At 43.6% G+C, this 25,845-nt stretch overlaps 1 protein-coding gene across 1 annotated transcript in view; it reads right to left on the bottom strand.

The window, feature by feature from the left end:
- Crcp (CGRP receptor component) overlaps positions 1 to 24,108 on the bottom strand; it is a 29,680-nt gene extending 5,572 nt beyond the window's left edge. The window contains exons 1-5 of the mRNA XM_076839938.1: positions 24,008 to 24,108; positions 15,832 to 15,868; positions 13,563 to 13,661; positions 7,136 to 7,230; positions 1,068 to 1,125 (exon numbers count right to left, since the gene is read on the bottom strand). Of these exons, the coding sequence (XP_076696053.1) occupies positions 1,068 to 1,125; positions 7,136 to 7,230; positions 13,563 to 13,661; positions 15,832 to 15,868; positions 24,008 to 24,015 (297 nt within the window). The 5' untranslated portion in view covers positions 24,016 to 24,108. The remainder of the gene's footprint in view (positions 1 to 1,067; positions 1,126 to 7,135; positions 7,231 to 13,562; positions 13,662 to 15,831; positions 15,869 to 24,007) is intronic.
- Between the last annotated feature and the right edge of the window lie 1,737 nt (positions 24,109 to 25,845).

Below are 25,845 nucleotides of genomic sequence, written 5' to 3'. Positions count from 1 at the left end.
TATTTTGTATTTTATTCAGAGACAGGGTCTCACTGAGTTGTTTGGCTTTTGCTAAGGCTGGCTTTGAATTTACAATCCTCTTGCCTCAGCCTCCTAAGCCACTGGGATTAAAGGCATGCGTCACCCGCCTAGCAGAAATGGCTTTACTGCTGTTGTATTAACTCTCTAGACTGAAGTTTTTATAATGATGGTCAGAGACTCTGCTCAGTACCTGTAGCTTACTGAAGCATGCAGCCATGCCCAGAAGGAAGCTGCTTTGGTGTACCAGCAGATCAGTCACTCCTTTATCACTGGACTTCATTCTCACAGTCTCCTCGTACCACCTCGGGGCTCCCAATCTGGCCGCCCTCCCCAGTTCTAAAGCAAATTCCCGATGTGTAATTTACAAATGCTGGCTCCACCAAATAGCTCTGTGCAGAGAAATGCAATCACACTTGTGGCTTAAAAGATGATCTATGATCGTGGCACAGAGGAAGGAACTGCAGGGGACCACATAGGAGGCAGGGAGAATGGGGGAGGACAACTGCAAGAGGAGGGCTAAGAAACAATAACAGAAATCAATGCCATGAAGCAGGGAGAGAAGAAAGAACAGGCAGGTGGGAGGTGGGAGCAACAGCAGAGGGGACTCACTGAATGTGAGATGAGGGGAGAGATGACTTCCAGGTTTCTGGCTCAAGAGATGAGGCCAGGAGAGAAGATGAGTGTGTGGGAAAACGTACACATGTACCACTAACCAGGAAAGGAGGGACAGGGGGAGATAACCTCCACTAGGCAGAGTTTAATGTTTTCATGCAACATCTGGCCGATGATAACCACTGCAGGGAAACAATGGCCAGAATGGCCCAGAACACAACCGCAAATAGCTGCCAAACTCCATGGGAGAAATCAAACCTCCTCCAATTCCTGCACTTTCCCTGAGTCTATTCTAACTAGGATCAAACTGGTGAGGTCGCTTTTCTCTTACAAAACGGGGACTGGGCAGCCTCTTCAAAACAACTGCAGTTCCTGCTTAGCCCTTCCAGATTTCAGACCCAGAAAACACTCTGGAGCCCAAGATTCTCACTCACCAGCTGGATCTCAACAGCAGTCACAGGCCTGTGATTCAGCAGCTGCAGCTTTTCAGCCCTGTCAGGAGAAAGCACAGAGCATTTAGACTCTTATACCCCGGGCTTGGTCAGACGTGAACTGAGACACACTGTAAGGAGGCCCCCTGTTGGTTCAGCTGTAAAATGAGAGAAGGGAACAGGAAAGTGCAGGCATAGGTGTGTTCCAGGGCCCTAAAAGGCAGAGAGAAGGGATGACAAGAAATGCAGCGACAGGAAAGGTATGGTTTTAAAAACCACATTTGACATAGTAATCTTCATCTAGAAAACGTGAAGAAAATAGTACTTTCTTAATCCAATTTAAAGAAAATAAACAAATATATTGGTTGGTCATTACTTAGAGATGGTTGAAAATATCTTTTTGAGAATAAGACAAAATGTTACTCAGATTTGATCTGCTATCTTAGGAAAAAAAACATAACAACAACAACAACAACAACAACAACAAAAAAACGGACTGTAAAGGGACAAATTAATACACAAAACTATAAAGAGGTTATAAGCCATTTGGGGGAAAGAAGATGAATATATGAAAATTTCCAAAATAAAAATTTCAGAAAAGGGTGAAAGAGAACATGTCTCTTCTGTCACAAAGGCACACACAGCTACTGCTGGTGGGGTTGAAAAGGTGAAGGGGCTTCAAAAGAAAGGGGACTTTAATTGCCACCCCTGCACAGGGGTAATTTCTAAAGTTCCCCCTCTCCAATTCTGGAGATTCAGACCCATCTTGCGATTCAGTTTGGCAAGGTTCCCTGCACTCAGACACACTGTGAGTGAGAAGACAAGTCGTCACTCCTGCAGCCACATGCTGGGAGAAGCAGTGTAAGTCACTCAGTGTCCTGGATCCAGTCCACCACGGGTGAAACAGGGTTGGTAACAGAGCTTAGCACTCAGGAGAGGGTCATGAGGGCTGATAATCTCCTACTGAGTGTGTCAGCAGCAACCGTCTATTGCTTGTTTCCACGTGGCTATCACATTTAACCCTTGGACTCAACTGAGGCCGAGACAGGAAATAACCTGTCCGAGGTACACAGCTAGTACAGGAAGAGCTGGGCTCTGCATGAAAGCTCAAGCTCCGGACCTCTGACTCCGGCAGAAATGTGACAACAGGGAATGCGTTCTTCAAGAGGCCGTCCCACAACAGTGCTTCTGTAAAGGTGGCCATTCCTAAGGCAGCTATAGTCCTGCTCTCCTCCTAATCCCTCACTGACTCTAGACTCAAAAAGGGGACCTCACAAAACAGATGACCTTTGCATGGGGCCCTGAAGGATTTTCTAGGCTAAAGAGATGGAAGAGCAAGAACAAAGGTGAACACCCAGAACAGTAAGAGTTTTCAGAGTTTTAGGCTGCTAGGAATGTACGAGACTGAGGCTGGACGCTACTTTGTAGAACTGAGCGGCAACCAAGGAAAGGAACACCGCACTCTGGCTGGTGCTGGCAGCAGTTCCAGGACAAATGCAGAAACCAATGGAAGACTCCCAGGTGAGAAGGTGAGATTGTGAACCCAGCAGTAGCAGCAGGAGGAATGGCAGTGAGAACCTGACACACAAAATGCTCCTGGTCACCCTCAGGAAGAATCATCCAGATCTGCCACCTGCCTAGCAAGAGTGGGGATGAGGCAGGGTGAAGGAAGCAGGAGAGTCGAGGTTAGCCTCAATGCTTGGGAAAAAAATTATTTAAAACTGCGTTTGCAGAAGTTTAATGACTATTATGAATAAGTGTCTGAAAAAGAGTTTATCAAATCTGGTCTAGAATTAACTAAAAAAAAAAAGACCAGAGCTAGACATGCAAAGAAAGTTAATAAGTGAAACCACACTGTGACCAACTGTGGAGCAGATGAAGACCCAGGGCAGAGCAGCACAGAACACCTCCACTTCAGGGACAGGAGAGAAGACAACCTGGGATGGTGTCAGGGAAGCCCAGAGAGGACATATCAAGGAGAGGGATCACCAGCAATGTTAAGTGCTACAGGGAAGTAAGGAGGTTAATAGTGCAGAAGTCACTGAATTTGCCCAAACAGGTCACTGGCGGTCTATGTAAGCAGTTCACTGATGACAGTGGTGTTGACAACTGGGTTGTAGGGACTGAAGAATGACTGCGGGCTGGTGCTCCACCAAGATCACAGGAACATGGAGAGGGGCTCTGAAAGGTGTGACTGCTTTCTGGACCACCTCTAGGGAAGCGCAAGTGAAGCGACCCCGGGAGGGCTGGGAGTGAAAGACAACATGGACCAGATGCTGCAGAGAATCTGGTAAGGTGAGGCCCTGAGAGAAGACCAGAGGCAGTGCTGAAGGCCCAGGTGAAATGGAATCTGAGCCCTCGTGCAAAACAAAACTACGGTGGCTTTTCTGAATTTCTTGTTTTGCAACCAAACAACAGTATGGATTTAAAAAAAAGAATAGGAACAGAAAAAAGGTATAGCGGAACAAAAGAGTATCTCCTCTCCCAATCAGCCAAAGCAGCAGAATGCAGTTCCAACTGTCCTTTTTCTGCCAGGCTCTGAACTCCTGGAAAAGCTCAATGCCACACTCTGAAAGACCCCCCAACTCTGGGCCAACCAAGGAAATTCCTGTCCCATACCACAAAGCTGTGCACTGCTGGAGTAAAACCACAGACCTGCGTGCTACAGGCTCAGAAGAAACTCTCTCACCATCTCTATAGCCCAACTTATTTCCACTGTTTCCAACTTCTTCCTAAGAGCGCATATCCCATTTACCCAAACTACCCACACTGGAAGAAGTCACTCAGCTACCTTCTGAGTCCATGTCTTACTCAGCTCGGGGTTCTCCCCCTGCTGAGGAAACATTTCCTCACCTGCATCTGGTTGACTTCTTTATAACAAAGCTATTGCCACTTCTTCCAAACAAAATAAGCATAAATTCTGACCCTGCAATATCTCTTCACTGTGTCCCCACTACCACTGAACTCTTTTTTTTTTTTTTTTTTTTAACACAATACCTTTATTTTTTATTTTTAGATTTCTATTGTAAAGTGAGTGCTGTGGTGCATGCCAGCAATCCCAGCTATTCAGGAGACTGAGACAAGAGGATCTTGAGTTTAAGGTCAGTCTGGGCAATTTAAGCAAGACCCTATGAAAAGGGAAAGGAGGGGTAGGGGTGGGGGGGGCAACGGAAAAAAAATGGCTGGAGATGTGGGTCAATGGTGAAGTGCTTACCTAGCATTTACATGCAAGGCCCTGGGTTCAATCCCCAGTACTGACAAAAAAAAATTTGTAGACAAGATGATATAAGCCCACTAAGGCCTGTCTCTCCACTGATTACACTGAAAATCTCTGGACAGAATATAAAAGCAATAGCCTGAGGACTCTGTAAAGCAAGCCAAAGCAGGTGGATTGAGGGAAACAACAGATAAAGAACAACTGGGGAGAGTATGGAATTTCTTACCCACACTCCTCTTAGGTCCTTGGACCTAGGGTGGCTCACAGGTAGTTAAGAAAACTTCAAGAGAAATCTGATGTGAAAATCCAGATGAATTTCCTAACTCAAGGGCAACTCCCCAGCAGAGAAACAGCAGCAGGAAGAGACCTTCAGGTGCAAAGTGCCCCATTTCCCTTTCTTTGCTCTCTCCCTGCTGCACCCCAAGGGCAGCCCCAGTGACAACCACACCAGCAGAGAAAACACACTGCCACTGAGCAAATCAAACCAGCCCAGACTTCAGAAACTGAGCAGATGCGGTAATCCTTGCCCTTGGAAGGTAGACTGGCCTGAGGTCTGAGCCTAAGTGGGCTGACTGCTCACTCCAATAGGAAGAATAACATCGACCAGAGGCTTAACAGAAGTCAGAGACTCAACTACTTAAATATAATATTTTAAATGCCCAGGACACTACTTAAAATTATCCCAACCAGGAAGATGTGACTCATTCTTGCACATGTGAAGCACTGGGTTAGATCCTCAGCACCACATAAAAATAAAGATTGGGTGCCTGTAATCCTAGCCACTTGGGAGGCTGAAGCAGAAGGATCATGACTAAATAAATAAATAAATAGGACCGAGGGCACAGCTCAGTGGTAAAGAACTGCTGGGCTCAATCCCTAGTACCAACAAATAAATAAATATGGGGTTATCTTTTTTTGGTACTGGGGATTTAACCCAGGGGTACTTAACAACTGAGCCCCAGCCCCTTTTTTGTATTTTATGTAGGGTCTCGCTAAGTTCCTTAGGAATTCAATAACTTGCTGAGGCTGGCTTTGAACTTTGAGATTATAGGTGAATGCCACTGCACCTGGATTGAAAGCAGGATCTTAAGGAGCTAACTGTATACCCATGTTTCTAAGAGCATTATTTACAATAGACAGAAGTTGATGTATACAAGTATACATCACTGGATGTTGAATAAACAAGATATGGTTTATATATAACGGAATGTCATTCAGCCTTGAAGAAAAAAAAAAGTGTCCACACAAGCAGCAACACAACACCCCTTGAAAACACTAAGCTGAACAAGCCAGGCACAAGGACAACCACTGCACACACGCACTCCCTGGAGGGACTCAGGGATCCTCAGGTGCAGAGACAGATGCAAAGTGACAGCTGCCAGGGGCTAGGAGGGCAGGGGTCCTGTTGAAACAGGTAGAACTCTGGCTTTGAAAGATGGAAACTGTGCTGTGGATAGATGGCAGTGAAAACTGTACAGTGTGAATACCCCTAACGCTTCCTAAAAACAGTTAAAATGGTGAAAAAATAAGGGAGATTAAACAATACTCATATTTTTTTTTAAAAAAAAGACAAATACTATATGATTCTACTTATATGAAGGAGTCAAATTCACAAAAATAGAAAGAAGAATGAAGGTTGCCAGGGAGAGGGAAGGAGCAAATGGGGAGCTGTTTAAGATACACAGAATTTCAGTTTCAGAAGATGAGAAAGTTCTAGATATTGGCTATATAATACTCATCAACATTATACTTAAAGTGGTTAGTATTATGTATATTTTACTATAATGAAAAATAAAATATATATAATACACACATGCAAGATGTTTGTCTTCAGAGTTCTTTTCAAGGAGAGAGGTCAGGTGAGGAGTATTCTTAGTTTACTGGTTGTGTAGCAACTGTGTGCCAGAAATAACACTACACTGTCCCTCCAAAAGAAAATCATCCATTACCCTGAACGATACAACAAAAGCTACTGGAATTCATCAGCACTAGTATTAAAATCAATGATATTTTGGACCCCACCATAAGCTTCAGTGAGTTACTATCTTCACGGTTTCCAGGGACTGGATGATAAAACTGATTGCTTCTGTGCTGTCTGCAGAAAACAATGCTTTTCTGCCTTCTTATTGTTGTTCTAGCAGGATCCCTGTCCAATCACCCGCCCACCCCCACATGGAACCCTGGACTGCCCATGGCCCTCCCCCAACTTCACTCTCCCCCAGCAGGAGACAGTCAGTCTGAATCAGGCCCAAATACCCTAAAAGTATTTAGAGGCCAACATCCTTAAAGGCCCCACCCATATATGCTAGTCAGCCATGAATGGGTAAGCAGAGGAGCAGGAAGACCCCTGAAGACCACAGGGAACCTTACCTGACAGACAATCCCTTGAAGATAGGAGATACCTGTGTTAAGCCCTCCCAGTCTTAACTGATAAAAATTAGTGCTGGGGTGGTGTAGAAAACTTAAATAGTTTTTTTCTCATGTAAACTTGATTTATAGTGATGTTAATTTTTATAAGCTGAAAGACCAAAAGTAACAGGACACAGCAAGAGCAGAGAGAACATTATAGGCACTTTTGCCTCATATCAACCCAAGTATCAAATGACCTTACTGTGAACCTTTCAATACAATCTGGCCTGATCACTGAGAGGAGGTAGAGGGTTAGGCCATGTGAACTGGGACCCCAAGAAGGACTTTGAGACAAACATGAGGTTCTGTCCTGCTCCGGAGCACTTGTACACCTCTTAGCTGTCTTATCCCAGGGCATCATAGCCACATAGTAGTAAGGGCAGCTCTGGGAAGCCTTCACTTTCACCACGTGTCCCTCTCGTCCACTCGGCTGGTCTTCACTTACTTGGTCAACTTGTGGCTTTTCATTGCTGTAAGAAATTCTCTGACAATTTCAGGACTCTGGTGTCTGCACGGTGTTTTTGATATATATTTTAGCGTCTACAACAAAAAACAAAAAACACAGAAACCTACTGAGAAAAAGGGAGCAATGGCTAAAAATTAGTATTCTGAAATTTTATTTTAAGAATCTTCTATAAATAAATGTTTTCAGAAAATTCAATCTTCATATGATAGGAAGGGGGAGTGTGAAGTTGAACAGGAGAAATCAACAAAATTTTAGAAGAAAATTCATTCCATTTTTAAAAAGAGAAACAAAAACTCAATCTGACAATTATGTTACCATATTTCAGACACACACAAAACATGTTTTTAAAAGAGGGAACCCGAAGAATAAAATCACCATAAGACTCTATGGATTGTAGAGGAAAAAACAAACTCAAACTCAGTTCCTTGTAAATGTCCAACGCGTTTCTGACACAGGGTACATACGGTTTTTCCTGCTACCAAGTATGCAAGGCTACATCAGCAGTGGACACCACTGGGTGTCCTCCAATCCAACATTCTGATGCTGCCTACTGGAGGGAGCCTCGGGCCTCAGACTGAGGGCTCGACCCTGTAGGCCAGCTCTCCAAACCCCAGACTGCTCAGCTGTTGCTTTCCAGGGTAACAGGCCTGAGTCTGTTAGAAGGGAGAGAGCGGGTCCTCTCAGAGAGGAGAGGGACAGAAGGCCTTCTGCCTTCCAGTGTTGCCGGGGGTCAGAGCGGTTTCCAGGGAGCTCTGCCCAGGTCCATCTCTTTACTTTTGACTGATAGCATACTAGCTGCCTGGACTGACCACCTACCTGTCTCCAGGAGAGGATGGTGTGGTGCTCAGAGTCGGGGACTTTAAGAAAACTGACTCCCCCTGCTTTTGCCTCAGTTTCCTGCCCCCTTTAAAAGGCCCTCAGCAAGCTTTCTTTGTGAGGGTCTTGATGTTTTAGTTGCCAAGGTGATTGGGGGCTGAGATAAGGGAAGGTTCACGCCACGTGATAGAATGTGACAAGACCCTGAAACAGCTGGGAATGTGACCTTGGCTGAAAGGTCACATTCCGGGCATAGAGAGCCTCCAGGTGCTTATCAGGTAAGGCTCCCTGTGGTTTTCAGCAGCCCTTGCCTTTTCCCTGCTCACCCCTTCATAAGCCCAGGGTTGTTTTACCTTTGTCTCTAACAGTCTGGCTAGAAATTCAGGTTGCCACAACCTTCCTTGGGTTCCATTAATTTGCTGGATTGGCTTACAGAACCCAGGAAACACTTAATGTTTAGTTTATTATAAAGGATAAAAGATAAGAGATTAAAAATTACACAGAGGAAGGCACAAGAGAAGGGGCAGGGAGCTCTCTATGGCACTCCCTTCCAGGAAGCTGCAGTTGGCTTTTGGAACCTCCAAATCTTATCCTTCTGGGTTTTTATGGACGCTTTACTACATAGGCATAACTGATGAACACACAGGCCACTGGGGATCAACTACCCTTCAGCTCTTCTCTCTTCCCCAGAGCCAGTGAAGGCTGATGGTCTCAGCCCCCAATCCTGCCTTGGGGTTCCTGGTGATCAGCCCCATTCTTAAGCCACCTAGAGGACACAGATATCAGTCAACTCATTAGCATACAAAAATAACCTTCAGAGAGTCTGAGGATTTTGAGTTGTTTAGAAACAGAGATGAAGACCAAATATGTATTTCCCACTATCACAGGATATATGCAATTGAATAAATAACAGACAACTTTTCTTATAGAAAAAAGGAGGGGGGGAAAATCACCATTAGGCAATTGTACCTCAGTTGATAATCACTGCAGGAAAGATCCCTTGATGAATACTAAGTTAACTGTCAAAAGTTAAGGGTCAGGTGGACATCTGCACACCTCAGAGCAATTCTCCAAACACCTCCTAATGCTGTGCTGGTTCTAACACATCCCAATTCTTTGATGCTCCCCTTCAAGAGGGGATGCTTAATCCCCTTTCCCCTGAAGGCAGGAGACAGGGACTCTTTCCTAAGAGAATAACGAAATGGAGAGAAAATCACTTTACTGTGCAGAAACCAGGCCAACACCATCTTCACCAAGTGATCAGTGTCAACATCATCAGTAAAATCACATTGTGCCAGGCACCCCAAAGTCTCACAAGAAGAAGGGCACGTCATCTCTGCAGGGTTCTTCCCTCAAGAGCCATAAGCTCAGTTTAGTCAGGAAACAACATCAGTCCAATCAAGGAACATTCTACAGAATACCTGACCATTATTATTCAGAATGTCAGGGTCATGGAAAATAAAAAAAGAACTAAGATTGGAGAATATTAGTAAAACATATTAACTAAATACTGTTGAGCAAGAACTCTTGAGACTGAAGATCTCTGAAAAAGCAGGGCTTACTGAGCTGTTGCAGATGCCAGGCAAAAAAAGGCACTGTTTTCTGGGACACATCTCCACAACTACCAGCAGCAAAGCAGACAAAAGTAGAAAAAACATGTCCACTAGATCTACAGCCAAGAGTATTTTTAGGACAGAAATCTAGGGAAGGAAAGCCTAAGATGTTTACAGTGAACCTAGACTGGCTGCAGAATAAGAAAGGCAGAGCATCAAATCAGGAAGCTCTGGAACAGGAGAGCAGCCCAAGGAGAGCCAATGCTGCTGGACTGGTTGGGGCTAGGAGCCCAGGAATTGCATACTTACACAGGGCCCAGGGCCCTGTGTGGCTAGGATGGGATTTGAGTACATGTTTCAACACTTGTTTGGGAATGTGAACTGGAATCCCCATAGCTGTTAACTGATGAATTTCCTTGTCTTTGCCCTTCTCCATTCTCCATCCTTGTAATTAATGTGGTCATCTTACCGATACAAAATGGTATTCTGAATTAGACCCTGGAACATAAAAAGGATAGTAGTGGAAAAACTCGGGAGATAAAAATAAAATCCTTAGTTTAATAGTATATACCAATGTTAACTGCCTAGTTTTGATAATAGTATCCTAGTTATGTTAAGATGTTAAATGTTAAAGAAAACTAGGGGGGAAAGTCTTTGGGAACTTCCAATACTATCTTTGTAACTCTACTGCAAAATAATTTTAAAATAAAAAGTTTTTTTTTTGTTTTTTTTTAAAGAGGGAACCCCACTTCGACATAATTTGAGAGGAATTTCAAACCTAAAAATAAATAGTAGCCTTAAGTGTCAAAGAATCTCTCAAAAATTGTAAAAATCACATCAGTCTTAGATTCTTGCCTAACATAATACCTATGCTAAACCAAAACTCTAGAGAGACCCAGGAAGCTCTAAAATAAAAGGGCTTACTGAGCTATTATAAATGCTAGACCAAAAAAGGTCTTGGGACAAGTTCCCACAACTACCAGCAGCAGAACTAGTTGTCAGTTAAGAAATATCCAGCAGATCAGAGCATTTACTATTATTTTTTTGTTGAAGGGCTTGGGACTGACCCAGGGTCGTCTTTGTGCTAAGCAAGAGCTCCACCACTGACCAATGTATACTAGCCACAAGAATATTTCTTATGACAAAAATAGGGAAGCATAGCCGTTTGCATTGATATTACACTGGCTGCAAATGAGAGAGGCAAGGAAGAGTTGGGAAAATCTGCCGCTTCTGGATGGAGGGCACTGCAAACAGCATGTGGTGGGCCAGGGGTGGGGAAGGCGTCAGAGCTCAGGTTTCAGCAGCCTTTCAGGAGTGTGCTGGCCCTAAATTACCACTGATGAGCCTCTACCTTTACTCCACTCCATCCTCCAACCCTTGCAACTAAACTCAGGACATTTTGAACTTTTTCTCTGATCACCAATAAAACCCGAGAACTTCATATTCAGACAAGTTGTTGTTCAAATTAAAAACACTAGAAATAAGCCAGGCATGGTGGTGCCTGCCGTAACCCCAAGGGATCTGGAGGCTGAGGCAGCAGGAACACAAGTTCAAAGCCAGCCTCAGCAAGACCTGTCCCTAAATAAAATATAAAAAAGGGCTGGGGATGTGTCTCAGGCTCAGTAGTTAAGCACTGGGTTCAATCCCCAGTGCAAAAAAACAAAACAAAACAAAAACACTAGAAATATATATTATCAAGTATCACAAGCCTCGAGACAATTACTACCATAACTTTCTTACATAAGAACTTAAGGAAGAAGAGAGTGGCAGCAAGTTTCAACTAATCTAAGTATACAGAGCAGGAACACTGAATGGTTTGAAATGTGGTCAAAAAACTAACAAACACCACCTTCTAAGAAATAGAGGACTATGTGATGAAAGAGAACATGAACAAACACAGGAGGGATGGAGTTTGCACAACCCTCGGAGGAGGGTGAGGAGGGTGAGGAGGGGAGTGCCAAGTCCTCTATTTTCCCTGAAAATCATTAGGACAACTTGAATAAAACTTAGTAATGTCTCTGGAAAGATGAAATAAAGACAATTAAAACCAATTCTCTACAGGGGCAAAAATCAGAATTGTAAGGAAATAGAAAGAAAAGAAAATCAGAATTGAATAGAATGAAAAGACAAGAAAGATTCTTTATGGACAAAGCACAGGTTGGAAAGAACAAGGCAAACCGGCATCCAGCCAGCATGTGATGAGCGGCTTCTGCTTTCTTCTTTATGCCCTCAGCACTAAGCTTTCTGCAATAAAACATATCACTTCTTGTGCGTATAAAGAAGCTGGCATTGCCCAAAGAAAAGCTCTGGCCTGGGGTTGGGACTATAGATCAGGGGTAAAGTGCTTGCCTCGCATGTGTGAGCTCTAGGGTCGATCCTCAGTACCACATAAAAATAAATAAAGATATTGTGTGCTCACCTTCAAATAAATAAAGAAAGAAAGAAAAGAAAAGTTCCGGTCTTTGTCCTGGGCTTCCAGAAGGTAATCTTGAGGTCCTTGGAATGCTATACCTAATGGGAGTACCCTTGCCTGGGCCTGTGGTTCACAGTGGACAGTTGTGTGTGTGTGTGTGTGTGTGTGTGTGTGTGTGTGTTTTGTTGGGGAATGAATCCAGGGGAGTTCTACTACTGAGCTACAATGTTTTATTTTGAGATAGGGTCTCACTAAATTGCTGAGGCTGACCTCAACCTGTGATCCTCTTGCCCCAGCCTCCCAAGTTGCTAGAATTACAGGCGTGTACCACCAGACTAGGTTTGCACCGTGGATACTCTTAACTACGTGACTTAGGAGGACAGAGGTTGGTCTAGTCTCTCAGCTTTAGGGTGGAAGTTGGTTGCTTGCAACAACTTTGGACTTCAAGGTTCACCAGAGCTTCCCTGGTTGGCAATATTCTGTGCACATTGCCACATAATGATTTCTGGAGAGTCATATGTCCTGATACCAAGGGAAAAGACAATGGAAATTTTGTGTCTGGTATATATCCTGGACTTTGCTCCCATTTTCTTCTTTTCTTGGCTATTTTTTTTTTCTCCAGTACTGCAAATTGAACCAGTGGTGTTTTACCACTGAGCTACATCCCCAACCCTTTTAAATTTACCATTTTGAGATACGATCTCCATAAGATGTCCTGGCTAGCCTCAAACTTGCAATCCCTCTGCTTCAGCCTCCCAAGTAGCTACAATTTCAGGCATGGTGCCTGGCTAAATAAGAGATTTTTCAAATGCAGTGTTGGGAATCAAACACAGGGCCTTGTACATGCTAGGTATATGCTCTACCATCTGCCACGCGACCAGCGCTGGCTTCATGAAAGAAGGTTCGATTCATAAGTAATTGCTAGGGAGTTTTAAATTAAAGAGACAAGACTCTCATTACTTTTAATACCAGCTCCGAGACGGCTTCTCCTAGCTCCTGTCTCCAGCCACCTAATGCGGTGGCGAGGTTTACAGAAGAGACTAGCGAGAGAGAGAACACGCCAGGGAGTGGGCTTTTATTGGGGAACGAAAAATTCAAGGGAAATTCCCATCCAGTGAAGGTTAAGGGGGGCAGCATCCCAAGGTCAGGGGCGATGACTGGGTCTTCAGGGTAGTGGCCAGGCACGCCTATGCATGGACAAGCCCTCGGACATGGGAAAGGGTGGGGAAGGCTCTAACACAGCTGTGTCTAAGCACCTCTCACCCAGCCAGGGAGGTAACTCAAATCACGTGCGAGGATGGCCTCCCACACTACCACAGAACTGCATCCCCAGCCCTTTGGTCACTTATCATCTGCATCCTTTCCCTGAAACACGGAATAACTATAAATGATGGCTTTCATTGAGCCTAGTCCCAGGAAACCGTTGAATCTGAGGAAAGTTCAGGGGGAAAGCCCCAAAGGTACAACATGTTTACAAGTGAAGGCAGTTTTCCACTCCACTCCCTCTCTAAACAACAGAACCTGGGTTACTGCCAACCCACTCCAATCAGGGAAGAGGCCAGCCATCAGCGGAGTACACTGCCTCCCAGCGGTGGCTCAGGCGGGCTTTAGCAGCCGGGCTCACCTCGTAGGTGATAGTGTTCAGATTCTGCTGCCCAGAGCTGTGCTTGTTCTTCCCGCTTTCTTTGCGCTGCTCTTTCAGATCAGTTAGTAACTGGAACACCTAGGAAGAAACACACAAAAGATTCCTGTAAATCTGAGAAATGTACCTACTACAAGGTTTCAAGGGGAAATAAGAAAGTCTAATACCTCCTTACTTCCCATAAACCAGCCTCTCAACTCTTGGTTTAGAGCAAATGCATCCCATAAGCAGGTGACTTTTTTTTTTTTAAACATTTTTTTTAGTTGTAGATGGACACAATATTTTTGTTTTTATTTATTTTTTTATGTGATGCTGAGGATTGAACTCCAGTGCCTCATGCATGCGAAGCAAGTGCTCAATCACTGAGCTACAACCCCAGCCCGCAGGTAACATTTTTAAGTGTTCTTTTTATCTACACTGAATACATTCATTAGTTTAATTAAAATATTTCAAATGTTTCCTATCAATATATACTACATTACTGATTTTGATCTCAAAGCCATATTCACTATTCCAAAGTAAATGTTCCTAAAATAAATATTTTTTAAAAAAGAGTCTGCCTAATACATATATTTAGTATAATTTCTTTCTATAAGAAAAAAATTGTTGGGGAGGTAGCTCAACGGTAGGGCACTTGTCTAGCATGTGCAAGGCCCTGGGTTCAATCCCTGGTCCCAAAACAAGAGAAAGAAAAAAAGAAAAAATTCTGAGGCAAGTGATAGTTCTTTAAAAAAAAAAATGGATGGGCTGAGAGTATAGTTCAGTGACAGGGAGATTGCCTAGCTTATATGAGGCCCTGGGTGCAGTCACAGCACTCTTAAATAAATAAAAATCTAAAAATGCTATAGATGTTAAATAGTAAACTTTCCCCACAAAGAAAAAATATCTGCCTTAGTATTGGAATGGGGGTGGGTGGTCTGTCTTTCCTGTTTGAGATTCCACCAGAAAGGTGAGGGCAATAGAGGCTCAGAGACCATAACTCGGTGCAATGCAAACCCTCCCTACCAACTAGTCCTTTCAGAAAGAGTGGCACAAGACTCAATGAACGTTGTGTTCCCCCCAAACACCACACCCAAGTCCAAGCTGGACATGGAAATTCCTGAGAGCCAATGGCTTGGCCTCACCCCACTGCATTCCTATCATAAACAGCAGCCATGCAGGGTTAACCTTTAAGACCAGCATGCTCAACTGCATTTATTCTGCATACACATCAAGCATAAACCAAAGACCCAGGTTTCCTCCACATCTCCGCAAGTCTGGCCTTTGACTGGATGTGCAGAAAACTGACGTGGTTCATTCTACACCTGGCACTAACCCATCAAATGGTTTAGCTAGTACCAAACAAGATCCAGGCAAAGCAGGAGGCAGGTGAAAATACCGTTATATTTCCCTTTCCTGTCTTTCACCAACAGCTCCACCCTCAAGCCCCCAAAATTAAAAACCTGTTAATCTCTTATTATTAAATTATTCATAATGGTGAGTTGACTGAACTCTTACTTTCAAAATGAGGACATTAATATCTTTGTGACTATTAAAGATCAAAGTAACATAAGCATGTTATAAGTCAAGGATGATAATTAAGAAAAGGCATAAACCAGGCACAGTGGCACACACCTGTAATCCCAGTAAGAGGCTAAGACAGGAGGATCTGAGTTCAAAGCCAGCTTCAGTGGGGATGGGGTTGTGGCTCAGAGGTAGAGCACTTGCCTAGCATGTGTGAGACACTGGGTTCGATCCTCAGCACCATATAAAAATAAAATAAAGATGTTATGTCCACTTACAACTAAAAAAATGTCAACCTCAGCAATGGCACGGTGCTAAGCAACTCCATGAAACTCTTGTCGCTAAATAAAATACAAAAACTAGGGCTGGGGTATGGCTCGGTGGTCAAGTATCTCTGAGCTTAATCCCCAGTACATTTAAAAAAAGAAAGGTATAAATGTTTTACTAGGAAAGTTGTGTGGGCACTCAGAAATGGCTCTAAAACAAATGCTTCTGTTCCTCAAGGGCATCCCAAAAGATGACCTACAATCTCTGGGACTTAGGGAAAGGGACCTATTATAAACCAAAGTCTTACCAGACTCCCCAAAGTACCAAGCTTAGAGTACTTCAAGGTCCACCAGATAGTGCCAATTGTCCTGTTTGAGAGTGGAAAATCCAAATGAATTCAATGATTTCTAATCAACAATCCTTACATCGAAGAGCAAGCAATCAGGAAGGAAAGAGAATGACCCACTGTAGAGCTATTTACCTCATAATTACTGAGCAGTGCAGAGCTTGCATCCTTCCTGCAAAAGAAAAGAAGCCATCATCAGTCCAGGCTCACAGCCTTCCTGAGCGTTCTTCTTGTAAAATAATTCTGTTGCCAAGAGCTAGTCATCTAGTTCAGGAACCTAAAACTGAGAAACGTCCTAAGTTCTACATGTCTTATCAGGCTGAGGACAATTTCAGAGCAGACTCTCCTTTTTATAGCCACAGCATATCACACACCAATCAGCAGGCAGGTGACTAAAACACGACACTTATTCCAAATCCACGTAGGCCGGAGTTCAGCACTTGGGAAGTGAAGATGGTCGGACACCATGGAGAAGTGAACTACAGGAAGAACAGGAGGACAAGATCATAGAGGTCGGAGGGTTCAAGGAACAGTGACAGTGTGGGTGCCAGAGATGCCTGGAGAAACCAAGTGCTGCTCCCTTCTGAACCCAGGGCCCCTTCCCATTGGCCAACAGAAATGATCAGCCTGATACAGTGTCCTACCTAACATCCACCAGGAATTCCAGCAATGGCCGGGAATCCTGTGAGACATCCACAAAACGTTAATGTGTTCATCCTCTGTCAACTCAAGAGTCTCTACATCGGGCAGTGGTTAAAAGCCTGTTGCACCTGAGAACCAAACAGTGCAAACTATCATCTTTCATATATGACTGAACACAGCAATGTGACATGTCAAATTATAACTGATCTACCCTACAATATCACATAAGAAAGTATTTACTTTCAGAACCCTAGAGCCAGTGTAGTATGCCAATCCAGAACACAATTTTGAAGTCAGACATATTTGGGTACATAACCCAGCCCTACCATGTATAAGGTGTGTAAATTTTAGTGCATCAATTTCTAAGTATATCCCTCTAAAACAAGAAATGGGGATAATTCCAAATCTGGAAAGGCAGCCTGGATTCTAAACCCAACTTCACTATGCACTAGCTAAGTGAATCTGGGAGTTATTTTATAGTTATGCTTAAGTTTCCTATCTATAAAATATAAGTGTACACAAGATTAAACTGAAACAGGAAGAGTATCTGAAAACAGTAAGCTCCATAAACGCTATTATTATCATTATTATGACTTTAGCCACCACCACTACCACCTCTTCCTACCTCATAAAACTGCTACAAGAAACTTTAAAAGTTTAGTACTGTTCTTGATACTTACTAAGATCTCTATAAATAAAGGCTATTAATATTTTTTTAGTTGTCAATGGACCTTTATTTATTTATATGTAGTGCTGAGAATTGAACCCAGTGCCACATGCTAGGCAAGTGTTCTACCACTGAGCTATAACCCTAGCCCCTTTTATTATTAAAAGATAATCACCCTTATTCTCACTAAAATTCCTGTGACAGAGGAGCTATTAGTATGATCCCTACTTTATAAATAATGAAGCTGAGACTCAGAGATTAAGTAATCAGCTCCAGGTCACACAGTAAGAAGTCTAACTAAAAGTGGAAGATAACTACAGAATAGTGAAAAATGAGACTGGATTAGATGAATGGAAACCAGTAATCAGAATCCAGAAATTCACATTGGGTAGTCTGGATTTGACATAATGGGCAACAGGGACTACTATATATTTTTAAAATAGGAATGGAGCTAGACGGTGAAAATGGCAATGACAAAACTTTAAAAGTGAGGCAAACAGATGGGTGATTTCCCCAGTCAACAAATACAGCAAAGCTGGCAGGTGCTTACCATGGGGACTTACCATGACCCAAGGTCATCAGCACACAAAGCTTAGTCAAATACTAGCAGTAATTCAACAAATGGCTGCCATTTCACAAATGTACTGCTTTGCCCAACAATCACACTGGACTCAGGTCACAAGCAATATTATTTTTAAAAAGAACCCAATCCAGGAAGGACAACAGTATTATATGATATGGTTCATTTAAAATTGAACATGATAAACCAAACAGTGTCTACTTAATCAGGAAATCCACCAAAAGGCTTCCTCCAATCTTTGCCAGAAACTGAGTTACAACTCCCCATATTCTCAAAGGAGCATTTTGTACCTGTGATGTCAAGGCAATAAGACATTTCTTCTAGGAACAATAGAATGGGGGAAAAGTACAAATGTCAATTTTCTTCAGGGCCAATGGATCCATCCCAGGTGCTGTTATTACAACTTCATTTCCAAAACAGACCCTGTCCCTCTATCATGGAGAATATTCCATTCCCTGACAGATTCATCCTAGGCCTTTCCAAGTTACTGCCCCACTACTCAGTCAATAGTTAGTTCAAGAATCCAAAGAATATAAGCTGCCTTTTCTAGGATATAGGAAGAGAAGGGAAATTCTCTTTCATATACATTTAATTTTTTGCAGTGCAGAGACGGAACCCAGGGCCTCATGCATACTAAGCAACTGTTCTACCAATGAGCTACCTCCCAGCCCCTTAACATACATTTTAATGAATCTATGTTTAAACTAGGAAAACAACAGATGTTTAAACAAGAACTGCAACTTGTACACTCTTGCTGGCAGAAGCTAATGCATTCATTTATCTTCTTTCATATAAATAATTTTTTACCCATTTATATGAGTATATGCCAATATATGCTAGGCCTTCCTTTATTCAGTAAAATGCGGGTGAGGGCTGGTTGGTACTTCAATGGTAGAACACTGCTTAACATCAACAAAGTCTGGTACATTCCCCATTATTCCCCCACCCCTGTCCCAAAAAAGGCCAATGAATACAATATCTGTCTTTTATGGAGGTCTAAATAAGCTATATACACTAGAAAACTCTTTTAAAAGTAAGTTTTTAACCTCAAGGAGTTAAGTGACAGGTTGTTGGGAACAAGATATGAGATCAGACAGACATTAACATAATCAAGTTATACAATTTAACAGCACCAATAATAAGGATGTGATGCACTGAGACACATTCCTTAAAGCAACTCTGCCAAAAAAAAAAAAAAAATGTTTAATTTGAATCTAATCATGAGAATTTAATCAGACAGCTCCAAACTGAGGAACATTCTTCAAAACAGCAGCCTAGATTCTTCAAATATCAACATCACTGTCACAAGGCCAATGTCGCAGACAAAGCCTAAGAAAACTGTTGTACGGAAGATGAAAGAATCATGCCAACTAAATGCAATGCACAATTCTTAACTGGATCCTGAAGCAGAGGAAAAAACCTCAGCTAAAATGACATTATTGGCTAAGAGAAGAAATGTGAATATGCACTGTTTTAATAATAGTAATTACATCAGTGCTTCAGTTTCCTGGGTGTGGCAATGGTGTTGTGTTACATGAGATAATGCCCCTTTTCAATAAGAGGTGGGATAACACGAGGGCTACAACTCTCAGGTGATACAGTAAACTATGTGTGTGTGTGTGCTCGGGGCGGGGGGTGGGGGGATGTGGGTATGAATGCACTGAATGGAAAGACAGCTTGTGCGTGTACAAACGAAATACAGCAAACATCACATCAAGTGGGCTGGTGTTGTGGCTCAGTGGTAGAGTATTTGCCTAGCAGGCATAAGGCACTGGGTTCAATCCCAGCAGTACATAAAAAATGAACAAATAAAAGTATTGTATCCACCTACAATCAAAAAAATTTTTTTTTAATGTTTACAAGTAACTCTAGGTAAAGGGTATAAAAGTATTTGAGTGCCACTTTTGCAACTATTCCTTAGGTCTGAAATGTTTCAACCTAAAAAGTTGAGGAAAATGGACACGTAAAATAAAGAATTCATAAGGTTAAAAAAAGTCACTGCTATAATTTATAATTGATGATATAAAATACACTTCTATTCAATGCCTTTGAGAGCTCAAAAAAATCCATCCTCTGGCATGTTGTCAAACTACACACTTATAAAATGTTGTTCCCTGCAGAGCAGGCACTTCTCTCGGAAGCCAAAACCTGATGTCATGAACACATTGACATGCGCTCAGACTTAGAAAAACTGCCCACCCACGCAGAAGTATGAAATCTTCTGTAAAACTTAGTACTGATTTATAGGTGCTTAAATATTCCAAATGAATTTTAAAGACTGAATTTATACTCCTAGCTACAGTTTCCTTACATAATGACTTACTGGGCTGAAACTGATTATTTGAAATTTGACCTGTAAAATCTATTTAACTTGCTGAGTCAATTTAACGAATGTGAACAACTACTGTGGAAAACCAAATTCTAAATAAACAGTACAAAATGATCTATTGACAGATTTTCCTTAAAAGCACACAAACAAAAGCCCACACAAACAGTGTCTACTAATTGCCACACAGTTAACTTACGAATGCAATGACGAACAGAATGGCTCAATTTCCACATTCAACCTATGCTATCAATTCATGTTTTCAAAAGTTAACCTTTGGTACAAGAAAGCTACACAGGCTTCAAAATCAGATGTCAGCTGTAGCAGCATCTCTGAAATCAACCAGCAAGCCTCCTCTTTCCAGGCCTGTTACTGAATCACTAACTACATACTAACTTTCGACCCTCAGTATTTTTAGCTATAAAGTGGAAGAAATCCTGAAAAAAATCCTCAAAAAATGACACAAATGACAACAGTATCCATTTTCTTTACTCTGTGCACTAAGTTCAAGAGGAAACAAAGAGTATTCCAGGTACACAGATGATTCCAAAGAACCAGACAAAATTAGCTTAACAGTAAATTAGACAGTAAAGAACAGTTCTTAATCTTGTTATGACTATTTTTTGTTCTTTTACCTGAGGACATCACTTCCAAACAATGATCAAGAAGCTGTTTGCTCATACTGGGCATGGTGGCACATGCCTATAATCTCAGTAACTCAGGAGACTGAGGCAGAAGGATCATGAGTTCAAAGCTAGTCTCAGCAACTTAACCAGGCCCTCAGCAACTCAGCAAGGTCTTGTCTCTAAATAAAATATTTTTTAAAAAGGGGTTAGGGATGTGGCTCAGTGGTTAAGTATCCCTAGGTTTAATCCCTGGTACAAAAAAAAAAAAAAAAAAAAAAAAAGTTGTTTGCTCATAGAGCTGTTAAACTTGCTGTGACTACTTTATGTTCTTTTACCTGAGACATTATTTCCTAACAATGATCAAGAAGTTTGATTTTTTTGGCAGAGCTGGAGATTAAACCCAGGGCCTCATGCCAGGCAAGTCATGTACCACTGAGCTACTGAGCTATACCCCCAGCCCTGCCTGGTCAAGAAATTTTCAAATTATCATTTAGTCAAATAAATATGCATGTTTAGGCCTGGTGCAGTGGTGCATGACTGTAATCCCAGCAGCTCAGGAAGCGAAGGCAGGAGGATCTCAGGTTCAGAGCCAGCCTCAGCAATTTAGCGAGGCACTAAACAACTCAATGAGACCCTGTCTTTAATAAAATATAAAATAGGGCTGGGGTTGTGTGTGGCTCAGTGGTCAAGTGCCCCTGAGTTCAATCCCTGGTACCTAAAAACAAAAATTTTAATAAACATACATGTTTAAGAAACTTCTGAAATATGTGTTATTTACTCAGTGGGTATTTACATCATAACTGAAGAAAAAAGAAAAACCTCAGGAAAGTTTTTCCCCTGTGCCTCCTCACTTCAGGTCCCTGGAGTGCCCTCAGAGTCTCAGGATTCTACTGAAGATGCTGTAGACCAAACTGCCAGAGGTCACACCTCATGCTGGAGGCCACACAGAACTAGAAGTGAGGCCTCTTGATCCTTCCACTACCAAACCACATTATCTACCCCAGCAGACTTCCCTTTCTATAAGTTGATAGCTGAAAATTTCTTGAATGGTTTCAATAAGCCAATAACTTCTTGGGAGAAGTTGTCAGGTTGCTATAGGAGTAAAAACCACTGACTTCATCTGTTTCACTTAGGAAAATCAGAAAATCTATATGCCCACCAGTCAGGATGCTAGCCAGTTAATTTATATTTATTAAACTAACACTGTTATATTTCTATATTCAACACACATTTTCTGAATGCCTACTCTGTGGTGGATGCAGTGCTAAGCACTAGGTGAACAGATACCAGTCCCAGCCCTATGGACTAGGGAAGTAAACAATCATCTATTATTACCACTTACAATTATTTAAGGGAAAAGTGAACCGAGCAGCTATGAGACAAAAAAGAAGACTTATTTTGGACTGAAGAAATAGGGCGGGTAACCTTGAAAAGAGACATTCAACCTGAATAAGGGAAAAGGCAGGAGAAAAAGTATACAGTCAGAAAGAAGAGCAACACGAAGATCTGAGGCAGGAAAGAGCTTGGAAAGGCACAGAAACTACCTATTAAGCAGAAAGCGCGCGCGCGTGCGTGTGTGTGTGTGTGTGTGTGTGTGTGTGTGGTGGAGGAAGGGAGGGTGGCAAGAGATAAGGCTGGGTTAAGAGAGCAAGGGTTGTACATTCCTCTAAGTGCAATGGAAGGCCACTCAAGGGTTTTACGCAGGAAGTGACCTGGTCCAGCTAAAGTTTAAGATCACTTTGGTTATTGTGTGGAGAATAAAATGGAAAGGGTGGCAAGGGTGAAAGCCAAAAAGGCCAGTGCTAACCCAGACCACCGAAGATGGACTCCAAGGCTGGGTGGAGAAGGTGGAAAGGAATTGCATTCAAAATGTATTCTAAATTCAAATTGCATTCTAAAGTATAAATAACAAATCAGCTGTTAGGAGTGAGGAAAGAGGAAGATTTATTTACTTATTTGTTTGTTTGTTTATTTATTTATTTATTAAATCTAAGCAATCCAGCAGATGATAAAAGCCAGAAATACACTTTGGGGAACCATTAGCATATGGATGAGTAAAATGACAGAGCAAATGTGAAGAGAGGGGTTCCAGGACTAAGCCCTAAGATATCTCAACATTTAGACACAGAGCAAGGGAAGAGACAGGAAAAGATGCTGAGAAGTAGTCCAATGCACAAGGAAGTCCAGGAGTGCACGTCATAGAGTTTCTAGTTTGTCTATCAACTGCTGAGTGATCAAGACAGTTGATGCCAGAAAAAAGAATCTTTGATTTGACAAGATGAAGTGCTCAGACTGTCTTCACAGAAGCCATTTTAGTAGAGAGAACCAAAGTCCAACAGAATGGTGGACAGAATAAGGGGATAAACAATACTTTAAGAAATTTCATTGAAGGTGGGTGCAGTGGCACACACCTGTAATCCCAGTGACTCAGGACATCGAGGCAGGAGGATCGCAAGTTTGAAGCCCACTCGGCAACTTAGCAACACCCTATCTCAAACACTAAAAAAAAAAAAAGGGCTGGGGATGTAGCTCAGTGATAAAGCACCCCTGAGTTATCTCCAATACCCAAGCAGAAAGCAGATGGGAAGCAGAAACAGAGCTACAGGTAGATATGAATGTGGAGACAAGAGATTTTTTCAAGTTGGACAAATTAGAGCAAATTTGATGCTGCCAGAAAATGTTGTAGAAGAGGGAGAAATAAATAATGACAACTTCAGACTAATGTATTATACAGTCAGCCCTCCTGATCTGCAGGTTCTGCATCCTTGGATTTAACCAAGTGCAGACCAAAAATATTAGCAAAAAAAAGTGTCCATACTGACCTTGTGCACACTTTTGTCATTATTCCCTATGCAATACAACTACTGCCATAGCATTTACTAGCACTTACTGTGTAAGTAACCCAGAGATGATTTAAAGATTATGGGAGGACGTGCAATTATAATTCTCCAGCAAATTCTGCGCCATTTATATGCCATGTTGAGTGTCCCCGGATCTGAGGAGTCTGCAGAAAGGAGACTACGGGTGTCTTTCAAGTCACAGGTTAGACCTCATCAGTGGGTTAAAAACTTTGGTGGGTCCATACTTTCAGTAAGAGAATGGATGACGTCAGAATATTGCAGCAGGACAGTGTTGGTTCGGGAAACTTTCTCTCTTTTCAGGAACAGATGACGTCAGAGCACTGCAGCCGGAGAAGTGTTGGTTCGGGAAACTTTCTCTTTGAGCTGCACGAACACAGTGTCAAAAGAAAAAAGCAGGGACTGCAGGCGCGGCTCGGGTCCCCCCATCCGGCCCTGGGACTGACGCCCGCGCCGGGGACGGTCTGAGACACGCGGTTCACCTGCGCACGCAGCAGGAGGCCCGCGCACCTGGAACGCACCGCGGACCCGAAGGCCGCCGCCGAGAAGCCCCGGGCTTGCCGCCCCGCCCCGCCAAGCTGCCCACTCCGCCAGGGTCCCAGGGCGGCTTACACTTCCATGTTGTTTGGCCTCACGACGGCGGCCACTCGCCGCGCTGCTGCCTCTGCGCTGAGAAGCCTCAGGCTCCGCGCGCCGCAATGCAGGCCGGGAGGGACGCGGTGCACGGCGGGAGCGCGCGGTGCACGCCGGGAGCGCGAGGTGCACGCCGGGAGGGCCGCGCTGCGCCGAGCCGGAGCCTCGCGCTGCACGTCGGGGGCGCGCGCCGCACGCCGTCCCCACTACTGCGCGTCAGAGCCGTCGGGAGCGCGCGCCCCAGCGATTCGGGTGAACTCTGCCTTTCGCCCCACCCGAGTGCTGTCCGGTCCATGGCGGGGCCTTGTATGCGCGGTCCAGGTTTTATTAGAGCTCTGACAAGCCGGCCCCGTGGAGCCGCAGCAGCCGCGGTACCCTTCCCAGGAAAGAGGCTGGGCTCGTGGCGCTGTGCGGCGTGGGGAAGCCGGGAGCCCGGGGCGGGAGAGTGGGCAGTGCACTGCGCTTTTCTGCTTGTTGGATTAAATGTTAAATCTCCTGCAGTCGAGGAAGCAGCGCGATCCAGGAGTAGCTCAGTTACACACGCTGAAACATGGGAGGGCCCAGATCTGTAGCGAATTCCGCGGCAGTTGGTATTCTCGATACTTGAATGTGCCGCATGTGCACAGAGAGAGAAAGAAAGTACCATGGCGCGCTGTAATCGCCGTATTGCCCGTGGAAAATACAATGCCTTAAATAAAAACTATGTAAAATTGGAAAGTCGAGCGCGGTGGCACACGCCTGGAGTCCTAGAAGCTCAGGAGACTGAGGCAGGAGGATCGCGACTCGGCAAGACCCTGCAGCGGGTGTGGCGCAGTGGTTAAGCCCTGGTTCAAACCTCCCCACCAAAAAAAAAAAAGGGCATAGAAAACAAATGCCTAGGGATAGGGAGAGTCGGGTGGAGGCTATTGTCCTCATCTCCCTACTTTTTGTGTTTGGAATATTCCCCTTGGGGAGTGAGGCGGTGCCAGCGGTCTCCGAAGGATGAGTCCAGGCTGTCCCGGGGCTTTTCATGCTTTCCTGTCCCGACCTTTGCCAGTACTTAGTACCCGTTCCTCTGAGGGGACCGTTCGCAGAGCTGGGGTGGAGCCCAGGGCCTCGCCCCAGGCAGCCTACCGTCTGCCCTACCTGTGATCCTCTGGTCTCAGCCCCGGGCTGTAAGCCCTGTAAGCCGCAGGGTGACCCTTACAGGGTGCTGGGCACGCCACAGGTTGCTTACAGGTGCTGATACTGTCGCAGGACGATCATGACACGCTATGAGTAGATCCACAACTATGCATATTTTGTGATTGGAGAAATCGAGGCAGGCTTGGAAAGACTGATTTACCCAAGGTCACTCAGCCCGAATTTGATCCAGAGAAATTGAACCCCAGTTGATCTGAACAACATAAGGAGTGTCTGATGATAGGATAAACAAAATGTGCCAGATTCATACAGTGGAATACTGTATGAATACATCAATAAAAAAGGATGAAGTACTGTCAAATGCTACTGCACAGATGACCCTCAAGACATGACCCTAAGGGAAGGAAGCTAGCATGACAGGGCCACATCTGGAATGATTCCATAGGTGAAACGTCCAGGAATAGGCAAGTCTACAGAGACAGAAAGTAGATGAGTGGCCTGTAAAGGTTAGGAGGAGGTAGGGGCCAGAGAAGTGGACTGACAGTGGAAACAGTTTCTTTGTGGGGAGATAAGAATGCCCTGAAATGGGGCTGGGGTTGTGGCTCAGTGGTAGAGCACTGCCTAGCATACATGAAGTACTGGGTTCGATCCTCAGATCCACATAAAAATAAAGGTATTGTGTCCACCTACAACTA

This window comes from Callospermophilus lateralis, chromosome 19 (assembly GCF_048772815.1).
Source record: "Callospermophilus lateralis isolate mCalLat2 chromosome 19, mCalLat2.hap1, whole genome shotgun sequence".
Classification (NCBI taxonomy): domain Eukaryota; kingdom Metazoa; phylum Chordata; class Mammalia; order Rodentia; family Sciuridae; genus Callospermophilus; species Callospermophilus lateralis.
The sequence above is the reverse complement of the archived record's forward strand: the minus strand, read 5'-3'. Positions and strand labels throughout refer to the sequence as shown.